The 26,141-nt window shown below is 44.0% G+C and overlaps 1 protein-coding gene across 1 annotated transcript in view; it reads left to right on the forward strand.

Annotated features, from left to right (window-relative positions):
* Positions 1-25,346, forward strand: part of LOC124619686 (photoreceptor-specific nuclear receptor-like) — a 164,811-nt gene extending 139,465 nt beyond the window's left edge. Inside the window, 4 exon segments of the mRNA XM_047146236.1 lie at positions 5,306-5,399; positions 7,527-7,541; positions 14,805-14,945; positions 24,860-25,346. Coding sequence (XP_047002192.1) covers positions 5,306-5,399; positions 7,527-7,541; positions 14,805-14,945; positions 24,860-25,116 — 507 coding nt within the window. The 3' untranslated portion in view covers positions 25,117-25,346.
* The last annotated feature ends 795 nt before the right edge of the window (positions 25,347-26,141 follow it).

Here is a 26,141-nt window from a genome sequence, read left to right on the forward strand (position 1 = left end):
ACGCCATCCTGCATGACTTGGGAACAAATTAAATTGTCCCGCTGACGGAAACAGTCAAACTAACTGCTGCAGATCATTTAGACCTTAAGTCGTAGCTGTTGTCACCAAGCGACAGTACAGTACGTTACTGTATGTTAAACATAACAGTATATTATAGAACATAGTGATACTGTTTACATACATTTAAATACTGAAAACATAAGTTGCACAGATATTTAAGGTACGAGATTCAAGATCGCTTATCAAAATTTGTTTTATGAAAACTCCACGGGACAGAGTAGTACCTCTGTGAAAAGTATATGTAAAGAACGTGAATCCAATAACATGTTAAAATACTTAAAATATATAAGCTGCAAATATCTTTAAGGCACGAGATTCAAGCTCGTTTTATCAAATTTGTTACATGAAAACGCCATGACACAGGGCAGTACCAGTCTAGTAAGTTCGTATAAATAACCTGATATCCAGTAATTAGATGGATAGAAACCTCTGACAACAACTACGTTACGTTTCATGACCAGAAAAGGTATATGAAACGTATTACGAACCTATAAATATATTCCTAGATATCTGTCTCTACAGACCATATGCCTCAAATCACTAAGTCAATAACGCAATAGATATTATAATACACAACTAGAACAGAAACATGGTAAAGTCTTGTGAACCTTATATTATACCTCAGGGTAGCACCTGACCGGCCATACACCGTAGAACATTACGTCAATACAGCTAGAGACTTTCTACTTTTATTCTGTACTATCAGGCAGAGCATATAAGTTCCAGACAGATTACCCAACCAGTAGCGAGAACTATAATACGTAGTTAGATGTCTACGTTACATACCTATTACACTAAATTTATTGTGTGGTAACATTATGAAACACAAATCCCGTAAAATTATAATCTCTGCTCAGCTTAAAGCAAAGCGTATAGGGTCCCTGATGGACAGCAAGCACTTGTGATTATAGTAATACGTAGCTCGATATTTACATTACGCAAATGTTACATTATACTTATTTCATGGTAACATTGTAAAATCACTACATTCAAACAACCTGACATCCAGTAACTAATTGAATAATATCTTTTAAGAAATACTACATTACAATACAATAAAATAAATATTGTGTAAGACGTATGTAATGTAGACATCGAGCTACGTATTACGGTTCTCGCAAATGTTTGTAATCTACCTGGATCCCAAACACTCTGTTTGATAGTACAGAATAAAAGTGAAATATCTACTGACGAAGTGTCCTTTGGCATATGGCTAGCGCAGATACATACTGTTTTTCCGGCATAAAGGCGGTAGAGACATGAATTTTAAAAATATATTTCTTGTTTCATAACACGTCGTCATGTACATGTCCTGTTCATGAATCATAATGTAGTAGTTGGTAAAAGATCTTATCCAATTAGTTACTGGATGTCAAGTTGTATATAGTTGTAACATAGTAGATCGCCTCCTGTTCCCGCTGATGATGTCACGTAATCAGTGGAATGAATGACATTGTTCTTAACTAACCGTCATACTGTACGCTAACATTACTGGAAACTGTAGCGTTCTAAATCTGGATGGTAAGTTAACTGAAATGTGTGGAATCCGTGACTTCCCTTTACCTTTTCCGATTAAAATTTCCATTCCTCTTTGGTTCGTTAGAAGCTTCACTGAGTGGCTTTAGGAATTCTTTTTGCAAGTTTACGCTTTCGTCTGCTGCGTAATCCAGCCTTTTACACGGTGTTTCAAAAATAGGGGGCGTAGTTTCAGGTATGTATTCCCCGCATGTAGGCCTAGACAATAGAAAATGTTCATTACAACATGCATCCAGAAATTCTTGGTTTCCGAGTTAGTCTTAAAAAACTGTGATATTCACCAGAACATTCTTCTTCCCGCTAGTACCAAGAGGGCAGTTGATACCAAGGCGAAGGGAACATTTGGTGTTGTGTTGCACGTTCGATGTTACTGCAATATGGCAAAAGTCAACTTCATGTACAATAAGATGGACGGCAATGCCGAGCTACATCGTGGTTTGAACGAAGAGAGATACCTACAGCGAAGATGTCTAGATAGGAAGACATTTGAAGGTCTCCATCGCCGTCTGTGAGCTCGTGGAAAGTTTACACCTCCTAGTTTGGAGAGGGAACGACCAGAATCTCCAACTCCGGATGTAGAGGAGGAGACTCTGAATTCTGTGCGCGTGGCTCCTTCTGTCAGCATGCAAAGGTTAGCGTTGCAAGTGAATATTTCTCGCACGATTGGCTGGAGACTGTTGCCAGAACAAACTGTTTAGGCCCCGTCACCAGGGAATTACCCTGCACGTATTATTTGTTCCCCCGATAGTTCTTGTGGCAGTGCTCTACAAATCGGATCTTTACTGCTTTAGTATTGTTCAAAGTTGAAGCATAGTTCACATTGATGACGTTACGAAATTCCACAGGCAGAATGAATGGACGTCTGAAAACCCACATGGAATTGTTCCATCTCATCACTAAGTGCTGTTGTCCCTTAGCATGTGGCCAGTATCGTTGGTGACCTATTAGTTGGACCCCACGCACTTGTAAACAAGCTTATGGGTAACAGTACACAGACGTCCTCTGATATACCTTTCCTCGTTGTTTCAAAAACAGATCCTTTGATATTTCGTCAATGAGTTTTCTTGCATGGCAGCGTGCCTGCACACTTCAGTCGTACTGTTTGCTGGTATTTTGATTACATGTTTCCTGATCGATTGACAGGTAGAGGTGAACCCATTGCTTAGCCTTCAAGCTCACCTGATTTAATCCCTGTCGATTTTTGATTGCTAGTGCATTTAAAATCATTTGTCTGTTTGTCTCCGGTGCCTGACATAGAATTCCATCGGAACCAAATCCTGTCGGACTGTGAATAAATACTCATTACTCCTTTGGAATAGTATTCGCAGTGGCATGAGACACCGATGTGAGGCCGTGTTCAACCAGGAGTTGGACATTTCGAACATCCTCTGTAAAGAAAACTATCTGTACGAGGAAAAACGTTCTGGTGAATATCATTGTTTTAAAAAGAACTCCGAAACCGTGCAGTCCAGAACACAGGTCGTAATGAATTTCTTGCGGGTATTACATAGCTGAAATTACGCACACTATTTTTGGAAAACCCTATATTCAGAATGTACCGTATGTTTATAATCAAAGTGCACCTACTCAATGAGGTCTAGAGTTGCCTGTAATTATCGAATTGGAGCGAAACTTGGCAGATATGCTAATGAGTTAATGTGGAACAAATTTACGCTGGAGAAAAATTACTTCCAATTTTGGCCACCAGGTGCAAACCTGGCACTGTACAGCGTCTCGCCGACGTTTCCGGTGCTCATAGTCAACAAATTCTGTAAGCGACAGGTAATAATAACACCAACATTGTGGCGTTCTAACCTGTTGACGTTTTATGCCCACGTCCCGTACCTAATCCACTACATACGTGAACATTTTTAAATTTCTTTCTTGCATTTACAGCGCCAGATATGCACCTGGTGGCTAAAATTGGAATTAACTTTTTTTCCAGCTTAAATCGCTTACGCATTAACACATTAGAAAATCTACCAAGTTTAGATGCTATATTGTGTACACTACTGGCCATTAAAATTGCTACACCACGAAGATGACGTGCTACAGACGCGAAATTTATACGACAGGAAGAAGATGCTGTGATATGCAAATGATTAGCTTTTCAGAGCTTTCACACAAGGTTGGCACAGGTGGCGACACCTACAACGTGCTGACACGAGGAAAGTTTCCAACCAATTTCTCATACACAAACAGCAGTTGACCGGCGTTGCCTGGTAAAACGTTGTTGTGATGCCTCGTGTAAGGAGCAGAAATGCGTACCATCACGTTTCCGACTTTGATAAAGGTCGGATTGTAGTCTATCGCGATTGTGGTTTATCGCATCGCGACAGTGCTGCTCGTGTTGGTCTAGATCGAATGACTGTTCACAGAATGTGGAATCGGTGGGTTCAGGAGGGTAATACGGATCGCCGTGCTGGATCCCAACGGCCTCGTATCACAAGCAGTCGAGATGATAGGCATCTTATCCGCATGGCTGTAACGGATCGTGCACCCACGTCTCGATTCCTGTGTCAAACAGATGGGGACGTTTGCAAGACAAGAACCGTCAGCACGAACAGTTCGACGACGTTTGCAGCAGCATGGACTATCAGCTCGGAGACCATGGCTGGTGTTACCCTTGACGCTGCATCACAGACAGGAGCGCCTGTGATGGTGTACTCAATGACGAACCTGGGTGCACGAATGGCAAAACGTCATTTTTTCGGATGAACGCAGGTTCTGTTTACAGCATCATGATGGTCGCATCCGTATTTGGCTACATCGCTGTGAACGCACGTTGGAAGCGTATATTCCTCATCGCCATACTGGCGTATCACCCGGCGTGATGGTATGGGGTGCCATTGGTTACACGTCTCGGTCACCTCTTGTTCGCATTGACGGCACTTTGAAGAGTGGATGTTACATTTCAGATGTGTTACGACCCGTGGCTCTACCCTTCATTCGATCCCTGCGAAACCCTACATTTCAGCAGGACCGCATTTTGCAGGTCCTGTACGGGCCTTTCTGAATACAGAAGATGTTCGACTGCTGCCCTGGACAGCACGTTCTCCAGATCTCTCACCAACTGAAAACGTCTGGTCAATGGTGGCCGAGCAACTGGCTCGTCACAATACGCCAGTCACTACTCTCGATGAACTGTGGTATCGTGTTGAAGCTGCATGAGCAGCTGTACCTGTACACGCCATCCGAGCTCTGTTTGATTCAATGCCCAGGCGTATCGAGGCCGTTATTACGGCCAGGGGTGGTTGTTCTGGGTACTGATTTCTCAGCATCTATCCACCCAAATTGTGTGAAAATGTAATCACATATCAGTTCCAGTATAGTATATTTTTCCAATGAATACCCGTTTATCATCTGCATTTCTTCTTGGTGTAGCAATTGTAATGGCCAGTAGTGTAAAATTACGGGCCCCACTGGTCCTACGTGAGTAGCTACACTTTCAGTATAACCACCCGGTAGATGCCATTCCTCCTGACTATTTTTTGCTGTTCCTGGAAAGATAGCCCACTGCATATCCAAGCATGTAGCACACTTTCTTGCATGCCGCCTGGGTAGTGCTGCAGTTTTAGTAGCTAGCTGCGTGGATTCCAAGCGACGAGCTAGAGCCACAAGACCTATTGCCTCAGGGAAATAAAAGACAAATAAACTTTAGAAAGATATGTCGCACTAGGTGTGAAGTTTTATGCTGGTGTTTGTGCAGCTGCCGGCCATGGACCAGGCGCTGCTTCTGGAGGAGGCCTGGGGCGAGCTGTTCGTGCTGAGCGCCGCGCAGTGGGAGCTGCCTCTGCACGAAGGTCAGTCAGACACCATGTTCTTCCTTATCATCATCATCATCATCATTGTCATCATCATCATCATGCAGTATGTCACTGGCTTATAAGCGTCCTGTCAGATACGAAAAGCTGATTACCTGATGCCTGATTTAAGAAAAAGGCCCCCTCACGTACAGTGTTTCGACCCATGACTCAAATTTAGTAACGCGATCTGACTGCAAAGAATTATTGGAGAATTATCTTGACAGTGGCGCGTACTTTTTGTAGTGCAATGATCCATAATGGGCACAGCAAAACGAAAACTGTGTATCGCCACCACTATTTTTTTAGCAAGAGGCCATGGAAGTGGATCAATCTGGAGCCGACCACAGTTACGTCACGGACTACCCGCTAATGTGATAAAAACTGTCACCATGACCTCAAGCGATTACAACATTAGTAGGCCAGCAGAAGGAGTAGTCATAATAACAGCAACACGGCAGAAAGACAGAACCACTGTGGTGTGATGGCTTGGTTACTTCACGCCCAAGCCAAGTGTTCTGTTGGGGCTACGTAACGGGCATTGACGCCTAGGCAAAATAAGCATGCACGAAGCATGTGTAAATACTCTTAATTTTTAGACAGATTCATGCAGTCTGGCAGCTGTAATCTTCTAGCAGAAGTCCACACCAGTCTATGAGTCGACAAGCTGCCACTGTGAGGTTTGGCGTCCAATAACTGAAGGCCTGCTTCTAGCTGTGAGTCCCACGGTGTGGATTAAGCGGCTCCTATCTGGTGGGCCACCTCTGGCCCTGTTTCCAGCCGCTGTCAGCCTCCTATCCTGGTGGGCTACCCAAGACGGGGGTCGGACAGTTGCTCACACCCCCAGCTTCGCCTGTGTGGCCATACTGTTGCTCACTGCCTCCGTAAGCAAGGGCAGGCGCTACTGCCGAGGGCTGTCTTGCCCTGCGGGCCTACAGCGGGATCCTGCATTTTCTGGCGCGAAAGCTGCGAAGCTGCGTCCAGTCGGCACACACGCAGCCACGTTCACCAGTCACCATTGCTACTGAGTGGCTGGCGTCGCCGTAAGCCATTTGCTTATTTCGGCGCCTCCACACCTGCCATCTTCTTCAAACACACTGGCGGCTGCTGCCACCGCATAGCTTCGCTAAAACTACTGTTGGATGTTCACTAATAAAATGTATATTTAATCAATGATGTTTTTCTTGACAACACATGAGCCTGCAACCCGATAACCATTGGCTATTCACATTGATACCCAGGGCGGTGAATTACTGCTTCCTGAAGTTACCAAATCAGTTCCACCACCCACTGTAGTGGCCACCAACCTCCGGTCATTACAACTTAAAGTCGGTGAACATTGGTCAGACGCCCTGCTAAGCCCGCAGGACAGGACAGGTAGTTTAAATTGTGGATAGGGGCCAAAATAAGCGGCTGTCAGTTACACTCGAACATACAACTTTATTTATTTGACCAAACATTACAAGAGCCAAGAAAATTTTTAAAAAAATGCACCATCAATTTTTGGAACTGAATACGCCATACAATCTCATGCCTTAGGGGCAAGACCACTTTAATTTAAAATCGGCTGAAAGCCAATAGCTTAAAACTCAAACCAAAATCGGAAATTAAAAAGGCAGAAGGCCTTATCCTAAATCAGTTTTTTCAATTAGGCTAAAGGCACAAACAATCTCACACCTTAAGAGCAAAACAACTTTAATTTTTTAAAAATCGGCTGAAGGCTCATCTCTTAAGACTCAAACCAAAATTAAATTTTTATAAGGCCGAAGTCCTTACCTTAAAACAGTTCTTTAATTAGGCTGAAGGCCCAACCAATGTGGCCGGCCGAAGTGGCCGTGCGGTTCTAGCCGCTGCAGTCTGGAACCGCGAGATTGCTACGGTCGCAGGTTCGAATCCTGCATCGGGCATGGATGTGTATGGTGTCCTTAGGTTAGTTAGGTGTAACTAGTTCTAAGTTCTAGGGGACTAATGACCTCAGAAGTTGAGTCCCATAGTGCTCAGAGCCATTTGAACCATTTGAACCAACCAATGTGGCACCTTAAGAGCAAAACAACTTTAATTCAAAATCAGCTGAAGGCTCATCACTTAAGACTCAACAAATGAAATTTTTAAAAAGAAAGGCCAAAGACCTTCTTTAAAACAGTTCTTTAAATTAGGCTGAAGGCCCAAACAATCTTATGCCTTAAGGGCAAGATAACCTTAATTTAAAAATCGGCTAGAAGCCATACAAATACAAACAACAAAAACAAATACGAAAAGGCAGTACACCCAACTGCACTCAGAAGTTTCCGAGGATCGGCCTGCAATTCAAACACTAACGCTCACTTAGGTGAGACAGGCAGTCGGCCCAACCATTCTCGATCCGACGACAACCCAACCGACAGACAGTCAAAGGACCCACCGACAAGATAACTTCCGCTCCACCCGACCAACACACAACAAGGAGTTCAATGGAACAACGTAGAAGGAACTGGCGCCCACAACCAATTATACATTCAGCTGTCAAACTACACACCGTGCTGAACAGCGACAACACGATGAGGAAAATACACTGCCTGAATTTACGGCAACGGCCAGGGCAGGTAACCGGAACATTAACGGTCACAAGGCTGAAGATTCCGCTGGTACATTCAATTCAAAATAACCAAGTACAGTTAAGCTTGGCTGCAATTTGCTAACTTGAAAACACACTTTGTTGCTCGCGGGCATGTCCCAACACCCGAAAACGAACTCCAAACGATACAATGTGAACAGTCGTGACTTCCTGGTAGATTAAGTCAAAACTCAATTTCAGTGTCCAGGATCGGAGAGCCACGGACATCGTAGCAATGGGAACAGCACCACACACTCCGACCGCGCGTAGACGCCTCCAGTGGCCCCTGCCAAACTACCGCCGCGGAAATTTTCTCTCTGGTCCACGCCAACCGACCAACTGCTCGCACACGGCACAGCCGGAAACTATAAGCGCCAGGCCAAAGATAGTACAAGGTGCGAATATCGATACACGCCGCTGCTGCCACTCGCAGAGAGAGAGGATAACAGCATAATCGCGATGACCGCGGGAGACTAATCACAGAATAGCAACCAAGGTTTAATCCAACGCATAGCATGAGCCAGCCACGGCTCAATGGGCAGTCGCACCACATACCTCACCAAGTATAACCTGGGTCACAGCCAATCGCTGTGCACATGGGCATGTAATACCCAAAGTGTTAGAAGATTACAGTATTATAAGGCACTGAATGAACATATTTTCTGTACAACAAAGCATGTCTCTATCACCTGCGTAACGTCTCTATCACCTCTGTCAGCTCCAAAACTTAAACTTTTGGTTGGAAAAGCTTGCAAAGAATGTGACTCGTATTCGCAGTGAGAAACCTATAAAATGTTACCAATTGCTGAAGGCGCATGATACGTTTCTTATCATGCGATCGTATACTCACACGGAGGAGAAGCCAGCATAATTCGTTTAAAGGGTGGTAAGAAAAATTGAATTTTGAAAACAAACTCATACAACTGACTTCAGAAAAGTATGTAAATCTTAGTAACACATGTTCTACTGGTGTCCTGGAAACACATGGCACTCAAAGTACCAGTACGTAACAAAATCAAACAAGGAGTCGCAAAAAACTTACTACAAAGAGTCATTGATGGAGAACGTGACTGCCGGCCGGGGTGGCCGAGCGGTTCTAGGCGCTACAGTCTGGAACCGCGCGATCGCTATGGTCGCAGGTTCGAATCCTGCCTCGGGCATGGATGTTTGTGATGTCCTTAGGTTAGTTAGGTCTAAGTAGTTCTAAGTCCTAGGGGACTGATGACCTCAGAAGTTAAGTCCCATAGTGCTCAGAGTCATTTGAACCATTTTGGAAACATGACTCAGTTCATTGTACTACTGTTCGGCTTAACTGTTAGCAAGCAGATTCTTTACCGAACCTTGGAACAAACCTACCTCATGATTACTCAGAGACACGAAATTGGCCTGTGGGCTGTGTCAAAGAAGAGCAGTACGTTTTGTATTATCCAGAAATAGGGGTACAGTGTCACGGACATGATTCAGGATTTGGGGTGGACATAATTAAAACAAAGGCGTTTTTCGTTGCGATGGGATCTTGTCACGAAATTTCAATCTCCAATTTTCTCCTTCAAATGCGAAAATATTTTGTGGACGCCGACCTACACAGGGAGAAACGATCATCATAATAAAATAAGGGAAATCAGAGCTTGCACGGAAAGATATAGGTGTTAGTTTATCTCTGCGCTGTTCGAGACTGGAACAACAGAGAATTGTCGTGAATGTGGTTCGATGAACACTCTGCCAGGCATTTAAGTATGATTTGCGGAGTATCCATGTAGATGCAGATGTAGATGCAGACTCCTTTAGTCACCTAATCGACATGGACGAATGCTGACTTTATGGTGAATGTTTTCTTAGAGGCAAATGACCACATACTAATGAAAGCTGTTAAGCCGCAGCATTCGCGGGAAGTTGACCGAAGGAGTAGCATTGCTCGACGACTAAGCTTCCACTCATTCAGCTCAGGACGCTGTCACAAATGTTGCTCTTTTGTCTTTCACATTTTTTATCACCACTTGTATTCTCATGACAGGACACTCAGTGATCTCTTCCTGTTTCCTCAGATGAAGAAAGAATTGGGTGATAGATATTTTCATAATGATGACGAGGTTATTTTCGAGGTTGAAGGTTTTCCTCAACAACCAAAATGGACATCTATAACCACGGTTTCCACCACGGCAGCCATGATTGGCAAAAATGTGACGCATTGAAGGGTGAATACATAGGGTGTCTCCCAGGAGGAATGTTCAATATTCAGCGACATGATGGGAACGCTCATTTGAAGGAAAAAAACTTTATACGAACATATATCCAATTGCGAATGGTTTCTGATATAAAATACATTTAACGTACGTATGTGTTTGGGCTAGTGGCGCGCACGCGTATGTTTTACCCATCCGACTTCCATGGCCTGTCCAGCCCTACCTCGTTGCTTTCAACCTTTTTGCTCGGTATGTCTTTGTACCATTAAACTAGGCCGTTGTCCACGGTGTGTTGTGAGTGAATAAGTGCGACGGATTGAGAATGTGCAAGAGAGAAGCATCGGTTAACTAAAATGCCACACATCTACACTAATGAAGAATATGCGGAAATTGTGTTATGTTTGCGGCTCCTGCGATGGTTGAGCCCCTGCCGCTGTCCAAGAACACCTTAGGCGCTTTCCGACATGTCGCATTCCTGATCGTAGAGTGTTTACCGTGGTTTTCAGTACACTGTGTGAAACAGGTATCCTTCCAAGTTCCCATTTTTCTTCTCACTGCGTAGTTCAACAGCTTGTGCAGCGAACAACACATTATTGAAATGGTGCGGTGTAGTCCAACTTGCAGCGCATGGTGACTTTCTGTACTTATCAATGTCCCACGAACACATGTATGGCTAACATTAGATACCGAAAACTCGTGCCCATTTCACATACAGCGTGTCCTCAATCTTCGCATTGGCGACAGTGCCACACCATTTGAATTTTGTTATTGATCAAGTTACGATCGTCATTTGCTTGCATTGATACTATTCACTGATATAGCCACATTTCCATGTAGTGGAATCAACAATACAGTACCAATCATTGATGGTCGCAGGACGGTCCACACGCTACAGTGGAAACCAATTTTCAAGTTCGTTTTTCGATCAATGTTTGGTGTGGCATGACCAGTACCATGCTGATAGGTCGAATCATTTCAGAAGAGCGAATGACAGGACAGAAATACTTGCACTTTTTTAAAAATTTAATAATTTTTTCATAACGCGGGGCCACAGTCAAAATATATTTCTTTAAAGTCAGTACCACCATTAGACTGTTTATTTACAGTGTTACATTTACACTTACACAATTATGATTTCGGCTTCAAAGTGCCATTATCAAGTGTTTTAAGTGCTATAAATTTCCTGGGATGGCATACTGTCATATTAAAATACACTATTAGACACATTTTTTAAAAAATTCGTTTGTTGAACACCCTGGGGACATTTCTTCGGCCACAAGGATTTCAGTGTACCTCCAGTATGACGGAGCTCCTCCACATTTTACCAGACATGTGAGTGAACATCTCAACCGCAGTTACCCCAATCGCTGTATTGGTCGTCGTAGTACAATTAATTGGCCACCAAGATCGTCTGACCTTGCGCCATTAGATCTTTGTTTATGGGGTTGGATGAAGTCTGAGATGTACCAACGACAGGTGAAGACACGTGATGAACTGCTTGGTCGAATGAAGGACACTGCTGCCCTCATTAGGGAACGTGCAAAGGCCCTCAGACATGCAACACCGTCTCCTCCCATGAGCGCACAAACTCACTGAAGATTGTATGTTCGAAGACTTATTGTGAACAGCTGTACGATAATGCTTGGACGTGAATATGTTAAAAATTCAATTGATACTTTTTGAAAAGCCTTTTGTAATGATTACTAACTGTTGTTCCTTTGTACCTGTGTGAACCTTATAATGTATTGAATAATGTAGAAAACGTAGTAAATGTACATTAAATGTAATCTACATAGGAAACCATTCGGAATAGGGCATTTATCCATATGAAGATTTTTCCTTCAAATGATCGTTTCTGTCGTAACTCCAAGTAATGACCGTTCCATCCGGGACTCCCTGTATAGAGAAGGATTAAATCATCACAAAGTTTCATGAACGCGGCATGATTTTTTCGAGATGATAATTTAAATTGTATGGCTACCGCTTGTACTTTGTTGGTAATGGGGTAATTACGTCGTATAGAAATCAAGGGCATGTAAAATTGTCTGAATCACGAGGATAACTCTCGATGACAGTCTTCTGACTTCAGGATAGGTGAAGCGAACATTTAGTCTACATCAAAAATCTACGTACGTGATTGAGAAGACCTGTCCCAAAGCGTGAGAGAAGAGGAGCAAGAGATTGCTGTGGAAGAAATTAACTCAGTCTTTGACAGAGCTGAAGGAATAGAGTTCATCCAAATCAACAAGATCTCGCGAGACACGATCGAAGTTGTTTAAAATCTAGAACTAGTGCAGTAAATGGAAGGTTATTTGATCTCGTGCGCAGAATCCATGAAACACAAGACACACCGTAAGATTTGCAGAAAATCGTTATCGTCACCTTACTGAAGCAGTTCCGAGTGGACAAATACGAGAACTATCACGAGGTGTGCTCAACATCTCATACTTCGAAAACTTCTACTAAACAGAAAGAATGAAAAGAAACATTGATGAAGTACTGTAAAACGATATGATTGACTGCAGAAAAGCTAAAGGTACCAGGAGCAGCAGTTGTTACTTTGTCCTTAACAATGTAATGAAGGACGCAGAAAAGTCAGAAATATGGAAATAACTCACTTTCTTGCCACTTGTTCCCTAATTATTTATTCTTGTGACTTGGTTTTTGAATTATTAGTCCGTTGTCTACAACGGTCAAAGATGTTGTGCATAATGGTAGAAGCATAGTGTCAGACGTTATTGGTTCAGCCATATATGCTGACATGCTATCCACTGTTTATAAATTGTACAGCGAGAGCAGGCTGGCAGGCATTCTTGATAATTTCTGTTGATTTCACTGTGGGTTCGTTCTTAGTGAAACAAGGTTATATCGAGAAGATACATTTGCCAACAATCAACAGAAAACAAATGAAGATGTTAGTGAAACATTTTGTGGATGGAATGATAAATAGATTTCGATCTCTGTGGGCGACGAACGGTTGTTCATGCGCCGTAGTTCACACACACCTGCTCTAGATCCATCTACACTACTGGTCATTAAAATTGCTGCACCAAGAAGAATTGCAGATGATAAACGGGTATTCATTGGAAAAATATATTACGCTAGAACTGACATGTGATTACATTTTCACGCAATTTGGGTGCATAGATCCTGAGAAATCAGTAACCAGAGCAACCACCTCTGGCCGTAATAACGGCCTTGATACGCCTGGGTATTGAGTCAAACAGAGCTTGGATGGCGTGTACAGGTACAGCTGCCCATGCAGCTTCAACACGATTCCACAGTTCATCAAGAGTAGTGACTGGCGTATTGTGACGAGCCAGTTGCTCGGCCACCATTGACCAGACGTTTTCAATTGGTGAGAGATCTGGAGAATATGCTGGCCAGGGCAGCAGTCGAACATGTTCTGTATCCAGAAAGGCCCGTACAGGACCTGCAACATGCGGTCGTGCATTATCCTGCTGAAATGTAGGGTTTCGCAGGGATCGAATGAAGGGTAGAGCCACGGGTCGTAACACATCTGAAATGTGGCGTCCACTGTTCAAAGTGCCGTCAGTGCGAACAAGAGGTGACCGAGACGTGTAACCAATGGCACACCATACCATCACGCCGGATGATACGCCAGTATGGCGATGACGAATACACGTTTCCAATGTGTGTTCACCGCGATGTCGCCAAATAGGATGGGACCGTCATGATGCTGTATACAGAACCTGGATTCATCCGAAAAAATTACGCTTTGCCATTCGTGTACCCAGGTTCGTCGTTGAGTACACCATCACAGGCGCTACTGTCTGTGATGCAGCGTCAAGGGTAGCCGCAGCCAAGGTCTCCGAAGTGATAGCCCATGCTGCTGCAGACGTCGTCGAACTGTTCGTGCTGACGGTTGTTGTCTTGCAAACGTCCCCATCTGTTGACTCAGGGATCGAGACGTGGCTGCCCGATCCGTTACAGCCATGCGGATAAGATGCCTGTCATCTCGACTGCTAGTGATACGAGGCCGTTGAGATCCAGCACGGCGTTCCGTATTACCCTCCTGAACCCACCGATTCCATATTCTGCTAACAGTCATTGGATCTCGACCAACGCGAGCAGCAATGTCGCGATACGACAAATCGCAATCGCAATAGGCTACAATCCGACCTTTATCAAAGCCGGAAACGCGATGGTACGCATTTCTCATCCTTACACGAGGCATCAGAACAACGTTTCACCAGGCAACGCCGGTTAACTGCTGTTTGTGTATGAGAAGTCGGTTGGAAACTTTCATCATGTCAGCACGTTGTAGGTGTTGCCTCCGGCGCCAACCTCGTGTGAATGCTTTGAAAAGCTAATCATTTGCATATCACAGCATCTTCTTACTGTCGATTAAATTTCGCGTCTGCAGCACGTCACATTCGTGGTGTAGTAATTTTAATGGCCACTAGTGTATGTAGACAACTTATAGGCTGGAGTGTCTATTAATTAATGAAAGAAGCAACAGTCAGTACGCTATAGTGTTTGAGTTTTCGCTAAATCCTTAGAACAGGTCGAAACTTATTACTGGAGGAACTACCGGCCAAGGACAACGTCTGTGAGTGTGAGCTGAGGGGAGTTGTAGCTCTGCTGACGATCTCGGTGTTTCCGCAGTGACGCTGTCGCCAGCGCCGCGGCGGCAGTCGCTGGAAGCAGAAGCGTGCCGCCTGCGAGAGACGCTCTCCCGCTGCGCACAGCTGCGGGTCGACCACACCGAATACGCCTGCCTCAAGGCGCTCGTGCTCTTCAAGCCAGGTCAGTTGGCACGCGTGCACCCAGCATCCGGTCTCCATCTTGGTCCCTGCACTCTTGTCCCGTCACTTCTCACTTGGCTTGACCTCATAAACTTCGACTAACTGGTTGTAATAGGTACGTTTATAAAATTACTAGTTGAGTACTCAGCGCCCGCATCTCGTGGTCGTGCGGTAGCGTTCTCGCTTCCCACGCCCGGGTTCCAGGGTTCGATTCCCGGCGGGGTCAGGGATTTTCTCTGCCTCGTGATGGCTGGGCGTTGTGTGCTGTCCTTAGGTTAGTTAGGTTTAAGTAGTTCTAAGTTCTAGGGGACTGATGACCATAGATGTTAAGTCCCGTAGTGCTCAGAGCCATTTGAACCATTTTGAGTACTCAGCGTTTCCCGGATATGTATTTATTCCTATCTTCTATTAGTCCGTCTCGTCCTTCCTCTTCGTTCTGTCCATGTTTTTCATCCTTCACTCTCTGTCCGTTTCCTCATGCCCCTACCTCTGTCAATCTGCTCCTCTCCCCTCTCTCTGCCCCACTGTCCATCTCCTCCCTGTCCGCCCCCGGTAACTGAGTGGTCAGCGCGACGGACTGTCAAACCTAAGGGTCCCAGTTTCGATTTTCTCCGCTCAGGGACTGGGTGTTCTGTTGTCCTAATCATCATCATTTCATCCCCATCGACGCGCAAGTCGCTGAAGTGGCGTCAAATCGAAAGACTTGCACAAGGCGAGCGGTCTACCCGACCCGGAGGCCCTCGTCACACGCCATTATTATATCCCCTCCCTCCCTCCCAGGTTTCCTGGCTACATATGTATTTCAATCTTTTACTAGCCCACCTCCTCCTTACCACCTCTTTCTGTCAATCTCCTTCTCACTCAACCTGAGTCCATCTCCATCCCCCCCCCCCAACTGTTTCTCTGTTTCCTCCCTCCCCCCCTCTTACCTGTCCTACTACCCCGTCTCTCTGTCCATCGCTTCCTCCTCCTCTTTCGCTAGTCTGCAGCTCGTGGTCTCGTGGTCGCGTTCTCGTGTCCTGAGCACGAGGTCCCAGGTTTGATTCCCATTGGGGTCAGGCATTTTCACCTGCCTTGAGATGTCTGGGTGTTTGTGTTGTCCTATGCATTTCATCATCATTCATTAAAGTGGCGAGACTGGACTGAGTAAAGGTTGGGAATCTGTACGGGCGCTGATAACCGTGCAGTTGAGCGCTCCACAAACCAAACATCATCACATCATCCTCTCTCACTGTCAATCTCTTCCTCCTCTCTCGCTGTCAATCTCCTCCTCCTCTGTCTCTGTCCACCCCCTCCTCTTTTCTTTCTTTGTCCGTCTCCCCTACTCCCCCTCTCGTTGTCCATCTCCTCCAGTTCCATTTCTCTGTACATTTCCTCCTCTGCTCTCTCTGTACAGGTCCTTCTCTCCCCCCCCCCCCCCTCCTCTGACCATCTCCTCCTCTTTCTTTTCTCTGTCCATTTCCCACTCCCCCTCTCTTTCCGTCTTATTTGCTTTATCTGTCCATATATTTCTTTCCCCCTCTTTTCTTCATCTGTCCTCTTCCCTTTCTGTGCATTCCCCTTCCCCTCTATCTGTCTATCTACCCATACCCCCCCCCCCCCTCTCTCTCTCAACGCTATCACTACCACAACAGGATGTTGCTGGTTCTTAACCTCCCCCCCCCCCCCCCTTATTCCTTTCCAGATAGTAAGCAAGATGTGTACCAAGTTTGTTTGAAATCAATCCAGGGGCTTAGGGACATTTTTTTACCCTTGGCCTTGCCCGCATATGCTCATATCACATCTATTTAATCTCCGTTTCTAGCGAATTTCATCCTGCAGTTTCGTTTTCACGCAGCTCAATATTGCTGATGCCATATCTCCCAAACTATGTGTTGTACAATGATATATTTTGCAGTACATCCAGTTGAATATGTGGATACTGCGTGTGAAATTTGTTGCGAATAGGGTTAGTGGCAAAGAAGTGATAAATTAAAACGTCATGCTTGATGAGACAGATTTTCACGCATCTCAGTGTTTATGACATCATATTCTCTGAGCAATGTATCAACAATGACGTATTTTTGCAAGTACATTAAGTGGTATATATGAATACTGCTTATAAATGTGTTGCAAATGGAGTTAATTGTGAAGAAATAATAAACTAAAAGGATACGTGTGTTGCAACAGCACTACAACATGAACAGCGAAAATGTAGTAAGTGGTAAACTTTTCCCCTTCGTCATTTTAAAGGAATTGTCAGTGACAGAAAATTTCATAAGTTTTTGAATTATGTCTGAAGTTGATTGCAAGTCACTAAGTCTCTTATCCTGAAATTCTGGATAAATATAGTTCGGTAGTTCGGCTAATTGCATGTCGTGCGCTACCCTTCTTTTTCACACCCACTTCCACCGTCTTTGAGAGGTTCTTATCCCATATTGGAGCAGTAGGTGTTCTTATCCCATACTGATTCTTTCCAGACAGTAAGAGTTGTTTGTACCAAGTGTGGGTGAAATCGACTTAGTGGTTTAGGAAGAGATTTGGACCATACACTACGTGATCAAAAGTATCCGGACAACCCCAAAAACATATGTTTATCATATTAGGTGCAATGTGCTGCCACATACTGCCAGGTACTCCATATCAGCGATCTCAGTAGTAATTAGACATCTGGAGAGAGCAGAGTGGGGCTTTCCCTGGAACTCACGTACTTCGAACGTGGTCAGGTGATTGGCTGTCACTTGTGCCATACGCCTGTACGCGAGATTTCCACACTGCTAAACATCTCTAGGTCCACTGTTTCCGATGTGATAATGAAGTGCAAACGTGAAGGGACACGTACAGCACAAAAGCGTACAGGCCGACCTCGTCTGTTGAATGGCAGAGACCGCCGACAGTTGAAGAGGGTCGCAATGTAGGCAGACATCTATCCAGACCATCACGCAGGAATACCAGACTGCATCAGGATCCACTGCAAGTACTATGACAGTTAGGCGGGAGGCGAGAAAACTTGGATTTCACGGCCGAACGGCTCATAAGTCACACATCACGCCGGTAAATGCCAAATGACGCCTCGCTTTGTGTAAGGAGCATAAACATTGGACGATTGAATAGTGGAAAAATGTTGTGTGGAGTGACGAATCACGGCACACAATGTGGCGATCCGATGGCAGGGTGTGGGTATGGCGAATGCCCGGTGAACGTCGTCTGCCAACGTGTGTAGTGCCAACAGTAAAATTCGGAGGCGGTGGTGTTATGGTGTGATCGTGTCTTTCATGGGGGGGGGGGGGGGGGGGCTTGCACCTCTTTTTGTTTTGCATGTCACATCACAGCACAGGCCTACATTGGTGTATTAAGCACCTCCTTGCTTCCCACTGTTGAAGAGCAATTCGGGGATGGCGATTGCGTCTTTCAACACGATCGAGCATCTGTTCATACCGCACGGTCTATGGCGGAGTGGTTACACGAAAATAACGTCACTGTAATGGACTGACCTGCACAGAGTCCTGACCTGAATCCTACAGAACACCTTTGGGATGTTTTGGATCGCCGACTTCATTCCCAGGCCTCACCGACCGACATCGATACCTTTCCTCAGTACAGCACTCCGTGAGGAATGGGGTGCCATTCCCCGAGAAACCTTCCAGCACCTGATTGAACGTATGCCTGTGAGAGTGAAAGCTGTCATCAAGGCTAAGGGTGGGCCAACACCACACTGAATTCCATCATTACCGATGGAGGACGCCACGAACTTAAGTCATTTTCAGCCAGGTGTCCGGATACTTTTGATCACATAGAGTATGTACACACGTCCGCTCTTTTAATATTCATTTTATAAATTAAAATGCCCTTTACCTACTGTAGTATATTATGTATGCACGTGCCAGAACTGTTTCGTCTTCTGCAGTAAAGGCGTCTTCAGTGGCATTTGTCTGTAGTACTATAGGTGTATTTCTGCTTATACTTATAGATTCGAAACACTTCGCACATAATTTTTGCACAAATGAAATATTACTTAACAGTTATCCATCTGTCCTAGCAAAATCTACTTTTCCTCTCATCTGGTCACAGGTTAGAGTGCGCATATTCACGCCGAGATTTTTCAACAAAATACGTCTGGAACGTAACTAAATCTTATACTGCTGCAAGGAAAACGGCGTTTGAAAAAAATAAAAAAAATTTGTACACTGAATCTGGAAAATTGTCGGAGAAAAAAACTTATTTTAGAAAAATTTGGTCGGTGTGGCGTTTGCGTGAAGCATAACGAAGTTCTCTTCGTCGCCAGCCATTCTTGAGATACGAAGTTCACTGCGACGCTTCCTATTCTTGAGATACGCGCTGAAGTACCGCTGTTCACTGCTTATTTTGGCCCAGATCTTCGTTTACTTAAAAGGTTTCGAGTGAGTACTAGGGTGGTTTCATAAACAAAATAACGACTACTTCCTTCCCCGTCTTTGCTCTATTGACAATGGAAGTCCGGCAACTGTGGGACAAATATTTGGATGAAATATCACACAGACGTTCGTCGTTAAAAATAAATCTACACCTATTTCGCGTTTCCAGTCGACACTCTACACCTTTTGAGAAAATAACAGTAACTTTAACAGTTGGGGCCGGTAAGCGAATGGCGAACGCATTATGCTCTGCAAGTCCGCCTCCAGAAATTTGACGAAAATTGTTGCCCCTACGTAAAATTTACGTTTCCTCAAAATAAACGACATTTCAGCGGTTTTGGGCAGTGATTCCAAATCTGACCTCTGTTGTTTTCTCTTATGTGCTGTTTTGTCACTGTGTGACCACGTTATGAAGTAAGGAAATTAGCAGTACAGATGGAATTAGAAAGAAAAGTAATTTAATTTTTCTACACAGCGTCTTTCATGAGGAATTGTCAATATTCAGGGATATGACAGGAACGATCATTCGAAATATAAAACTCTAGTAAAAAGTCTAGTGACAATGGACTCTAAAATGTGTACCTTAAGACCTATGAGTACCTATTTAGTAGAAGAAACGTGTTTCACTGTAGTGAAGATGAGCAAGTGCTCATAGCTCTTAAGGTATGCGCATTGGAGCCGACGTTAAATGGACTTTTCTTTTTCTTGTTTTGGCCCTCACAATCACCTCTCAAAATATGGCAAGCAAAGAGCTTGCAGTAGATGAGATTTGTTTCACAGTACATGAAAAAGTGCTCATAGCTCTTAAAGGATGCATTTTAGATGGAATGTTTACAAGACATTTTTGCTTCGAATGATCGTTCCTGTCACATCCCTAAATACCAACCATTCCTCCTAGGACTCCATGCGACCAAAGATTTTATTGAAGTATATACAAGAAATCACATTTCCCGTGACTGCCTGCTAAAAACAAAAATAAAACCTTTTTTTTTAAATTTACGACTCGTTTTAGATGCTTTACTCCGTCAGGTGGCAGTTCCAGTGTTTAACTCAGGTGCGTTGCTCCGTGTCGAAATATCTGCAGTCCTGAGCTTCTTCGGCACATAGTAAACAGTGCATGTGTTAAATTCAAATGCGGAAATTACATTACGAAAATGCATAGGACTGCAGTTATTCCGACATCTTTGTTTCGCAAGAGCAGTACACCTGTGTTAAACACACCAACTATCGTTGGATGTGAGGTCCGGCAGTTATGCAAAGCATCATTATTTTCAGTACCCAAAAATGTTTCGGCACCACTGTGCCATCATCAGTGGGTTTTCGTTTTTATTTATTCTGCAATGTGAACATTTTTGTTAAATTATTATAAAATTATGTGCATTTTTAGTTCAAACAACAGATCTTTCTTTTTGTAAATACCTTTACATACTGTGCATGAAATTTCTGGATCACTTTTGTGTTAATTACTACAGGTAGCTTGTCATCTGCAACCAAACGATGTTCATGAGAAAGTTTTTTTGCTGGGAGTTAACCTATCTTCTAGAATGTAATTTAGTTTTTCGCGATGTTTTCGCGCCTATTTTCGTATTTACTTACGTTTTAGAGTGGCAGGCACTTCCATTCTCCGCATCATGCCGAGATGTTGTGATGCACACGTAACTATAACAAGTATTTTCCACAAATAACGTACTAAAACACTTTTCACACTGTGTTCTGGTGTAGTGAAAAGTAGCTTCTGCTTAAAATGGCGTCGAGTGAAACTTCAACGTCAGGCATGACGTTTTTAACATTACTTCTCTGGAACTAATTCTATTCGGCACATACTTTGAACCCAGTATCTAAATATCTGACTGAATGTATATGCAAAATTGGATCATTGTACGACACACAGTTCAGGAGATATTATGTCATAAACATCGAGACGCGTTGAAACCTTGCGTTTGCTTAGAATGGAGCGCAAATTACCCAGCCTGCGCTGAGGAGATAAAAGTCATGGTATACTTCTTAATAGCGTATCGGACTTCCTTTCACCCGGCGTAGTGCAGCATGGACTGAACAAGTCGTTAGAAGTTCCCCTGGCGTACTGCCTCGATAGCCGCGCATAACTGCAAAAAGTTGCCGATGCAGTAGTTTGTGCACGAACTGACCTCTCCATTATGTTCCATAAATTTTCGATGGGATTCATGTCGGGCGATTTGGGTGGCCAAATCATTCGCTAAAATTGTCCAGAATGTTCTTCAAACAAATGGTGAACAATTTTGGCCCTGTGAAATGGCTCATTGTCATCCATAAAAATTCCATCGTTATTTGTGAACATGAAGTCCATGAATGGAAGGAAACGTTCTCCAAGTAGCGGAACATAACTATTTCCAGTCAATGATTCCTTTAATTGGACTAGTGGACCCAGTCCATTCCATGTAAACACAGCCCACACCATTATGGAGCCATCAGTGTCTTGTTCACAACTTGGGTCCATGGCTGTGGTCCGCGCCATCCTCTAAATCTACCGCCAGCTCTTACCAACTAAAATAGGGACTCATACGACCAGCTCAAGATTTTCCAGTTGTCTAGGGTCCAACTGATATAGTCACAAGCCCAGGAGAAGCGTTGCAGGCGATGTCGTGCTATTAGCAAAGGCACTCGCGTCCGTCGTCTGCTGCCATAGCCCATTAACGCCAGATTTCGCCGCGCAGTCCTAGCGAATACGTTCGTTGTACGTCCCACGCTGATTTCTGCGGTTATTTCACGCAGTGTTGCTTGTCTGTTGGCACTTACAACTCTACGCCAATGCCACTGCTCTAGGTCAACTGAAGGCCGTCGGCCACTGCGTTGTCCGTGAGAGGTAATGCCTGGGATATGATCCAGAATGAGATTTTCACTCTGCAGCGGAGTGTGCGCTGATATGAAACTTCCTGGCAGATTAAAACTGTGTGCCCGACTGAGACTCCAACTCGGGACCTTTGCCTTTCGCGGGCAAGTGCTCTACTGGCAGAAGTAAGGCTGTGAGTACCGGGCGTGAGTCGTGCTTCGGTAGCTCAGATGGTAGAGCACTTCCCCGCGAAAGGCAAAGGTCCCGAGTTCGAGTCTCGGTCGGGCACACAGTTTTAATCTGCCAGGAAGTTTCGCTCCTGGAATATGATATTCTCGGCACAATATTGACACTGTTGATCTTGGAATATTGAATTCCCTAACGATTTCCTAAATGGTATTTGTCATGTGTCCAGCTCCAATTACCATTCCACATTCAAAGTCTGTTAATTCCTGTCCTGCAACCATAATCACGTTGGTAACCATCCCACATGAATTGGCTGATTGAAAATGAGAGTTCCGCCAATGTGTTACCATTTTATACCTTGCGTACGCGATACTACTGCCATCTGTAATGTGCATATCGCTATCCAATGGATTTTGTCAATTCAGTGCCATATATTCAACCCGAGTTTCATAACCAGATCACTTAACAACTTCTAACAAACTTTAAGGATAATTTCAAACTCAATCTCAAATATTTAACACGTTAATTCATTTGTAAAGTTATTAGACATTTGAAACTGTTTTACACATGAGAGTTTGATTCTTTAACGAATCAGGGGTCTATTGGTACCATATAAATGAAAATTACAGAATCTTGCCCCTCCTTTAAGTAAGTTTCTATGCATGTACATGGGAGTTGGTATCCACCAGTCTGTTTCATGGGCACTATCTCAATAATTATCGGCCAGTATCTTTGCTTACAGCATTCTCAAAACCGGCCTCTGGTGGCCGAGCGGTTCTGGCGCTACAGTCTGGAACCGCGCGACCGCTACGGTCCCAGGTTCGAATCCTGCCTCGGGCATGGATATGTGTGTTGTCCTTAGGTTAGTTAGATTTAAGTAGTTCTAAGTTCTAGGGGGCTTATGACCTCAGCAGTTGAGTCCCATAGTGCTCAGAGCCATTTGAACCAGCATTCTCAAAAATCTCCGAAAAACTAATGTACTCAAGAGTGGTTAGCCATCTCAACATTAATGGGATACTTAGTAAATCACAGTTCGGATTTCAAAAATGCTTTTCCACTCAGACAGCAATATACAATTTCACTGTCAACATAACAGAGTCTTTAAATAGTAAAATGTCACCAGTAGGAATATTCTCTGACTTGTCCAAAGCATTTGATTGTGTGAACCATGATATTATGTTACAGAAATTACATTCTATGGTATAAATGGAATAGCATATGATTGGTTTAAGTCATACCTACAGAACAGGAAGCAAAAAGTTTCCTTATATGGATCAAGTGATTTAAATAAGTTTGCTACTTCATCTAACTGGGGTGAAATTACATGAGGTGTTCCACAGGGTTCAATCATGGGTACCCTTCTGTTCTAGATATATGTGAACGACCTCCCTTCCTATCTGAAACGGGAAGCTGAACTGACACTGTTTGCTGATGATACAAGCATCGTTATTAATCCAGTAAAAGAAAGTCCAATTGAAAATGATACAGATAAAGACTTTGGAAAAGTCATTAATTAGTTTTCTGCAAATGGGCTTGCTCTAGACTTTCAAAAAACACAGTACATCCAATTTTCTGCTGCAAAAAGTACAATTCCTTCAATAAATATAAAACGTCAACAGAAGTCAGTGTAGAGCATACTAAGTTTTTGGGTGTACATATAGATGAGAATCTTAATTGGAAAATTCATATTTTGTATCTCCTAAAGCGACTTGGTTCAGCAACTTTTGCGATCAGAATAATTGCGAATTTTGAGGATATAGAAATTAGTAAGCTAACATACTTTGCATATTTTCACTCTCTGATGTCATACGGAATAATATTTTGGTGTAACTCAACACTTAGACGAAAAGTATTCACTGCTCAAAAGAAAGTGATTAGAATAACGTGTGGGGTTCATAGTCGCACATCTTGTAGGCATCTTTTTAAAAGATTGGGAATTCTTACAACAGCCTCACAATACATCTACTCACTAATGAAATTTGTTCTCAACAACATGGACCAGTTTAAAACCAACAGTGACTTTCATGATTATAATACCAGAAAAAAGAAAGACTTACACTATCCTTTACGCAACTTATCTTTGGCACAGAAATGGCTAAAATATGCTGCTATAAAAATTTTCGACAAATTACCAGATGAAATAAGGTGTCTGACAGACAGCAGTAATATCTTCCAAAATGAATAATTCATATCTCCTTGACAACTCCTTCTATACCATAGATGATTTCTTGAATAGGGATAAATAAATCTATAAATATAGTACATGCGTTTTGTGCCATTTAAGGGAATGGGGTAAATAATGGAAATATTAATATTTAACTCTGTATTTTAATATATATATTAAAAAATTTTGTTTCATATGTGCATTTCTTGTGCACTTGACACGTTCCACATCATAACGGCTACCGTACCGTGCGACTGGTCAATGGAGCACGCAACTAACTAACACACTCCACAGCCGAGTGAATACAACGTATCTCAAGTGCTCTAATTCAAATCCGTATTGTCGTCCCTCCTTTGCCTCTTATCAGTATGAATCTGTTGCAGAGTGCCCCGGGCTGTCGGCGCGCGCGCACGTGCAGCTGCTGCAGGACCAGACGCTGGCCATGCTGCTCGACTACTGCGGGGGCGGCGCGGGTGGCGGCGGCCGCCGCTTCGGACGCCTGCTGCTGCTGCTGCCCGCCGCGCAGGCTCCCACGCGGCACGCCCTCGAGGACCTCTTCTTCCGCAGGACCGTCGGTGACGTCAGTATCCGTGCCCTGCTCAGAGACATGCTGGACGAGACGCGCGCCGACCGCCACTAGCCTCGTGCTCTGCCTGCCACCTCGCAGAGGCTGCAGTTCAGGCGGATAAACTCACCCAGTTGCACCGAGCAGTCCACAGGTGTACTTCTCCTAGACGAACATCTGGGATGAGTGATTCTTATTTGACTGTACACCAGTGTTCTAAGCCTATTTTTCTCATCCAGATGTTTTCGAAATGGCGTCTTGTTCGCCTTGCAATAGCTGCTGTGCAGTGGGATAAATTCTCCAAGCTAGACCGATCACTGACTATAGGTTCATTCTACTATAAGAAAATCTGGACTGAGTGACCCGGCCACCATCTTGTTTGTGCACCAGTCTTCTTAGTTTATTTCCATTATGATGGCTATAATGGTGGTAGTGGTCGTGATGGTGACGATGATGAAGTCATGATCATGATATGGTGGTGTGGGCGCACAGAGGCTGTACTAAAATTTTATGAGACAAGTCTGTAAAAAGTTTTCAAAATAATTAAAATACATATTAACAACCATCAGTTGTGTAGTGGAATGATCTACTTCTTCTTTATCGTTGCCTTATCCCACGTCACGTAGGGTCGGCGTTGCTTTTCTGGATCCTTCTACTCCATAGTACTCTATCCACTGCCTCTTCCTTCTTCCATGCTTTCTCCCTTAGGTCCCCAGATATCTTATCCTTCCACCCCATCTTCGGTCTTCCTCTCCTCCTCGCTCCTTCAATCTTTACATCTTCAACTCTGTTTCCGATATACTCTTCCCCTTTTCTCTGCAAGTGTCCATACCACCTTAGTCTGCTCTCTTGTATCCTTTACCCCATGGGCCCCACTTTCACAGCTTCTCTAACAGATTCATTTCTAATCCTGTCCTTCCTTGTTACCCCACACATCCACCTCAGCATCCTCATTTCCGCCACTTCCATCTTCCTTTCCCGGGCTACTGTGATTGGCCATGTCTCTGCCCCGTATATCATAGCAGGCCTTACCACCGACTTGTACACTTTCCCTTTCGACCCAGTGCTCACCTTCCTGTCACACAACACTCATTTTCCTC

The sequence above is a fragment of the Schistocerca americana genome, chromosome 6 (genome assembly GCF_021461395.2).
Source record: "Schistocerca americana isolate TAMUIC-IGC-003095 chromosome 6, iqSchAmer2.1, whole genome shotgun sequence".
Taxonomy (NCBI): Eukaryota; Metazoa; Arthropoda; class Insecta; order Orthoptera; family Acrididae; genus Schistocerca; species Schistocerca americana.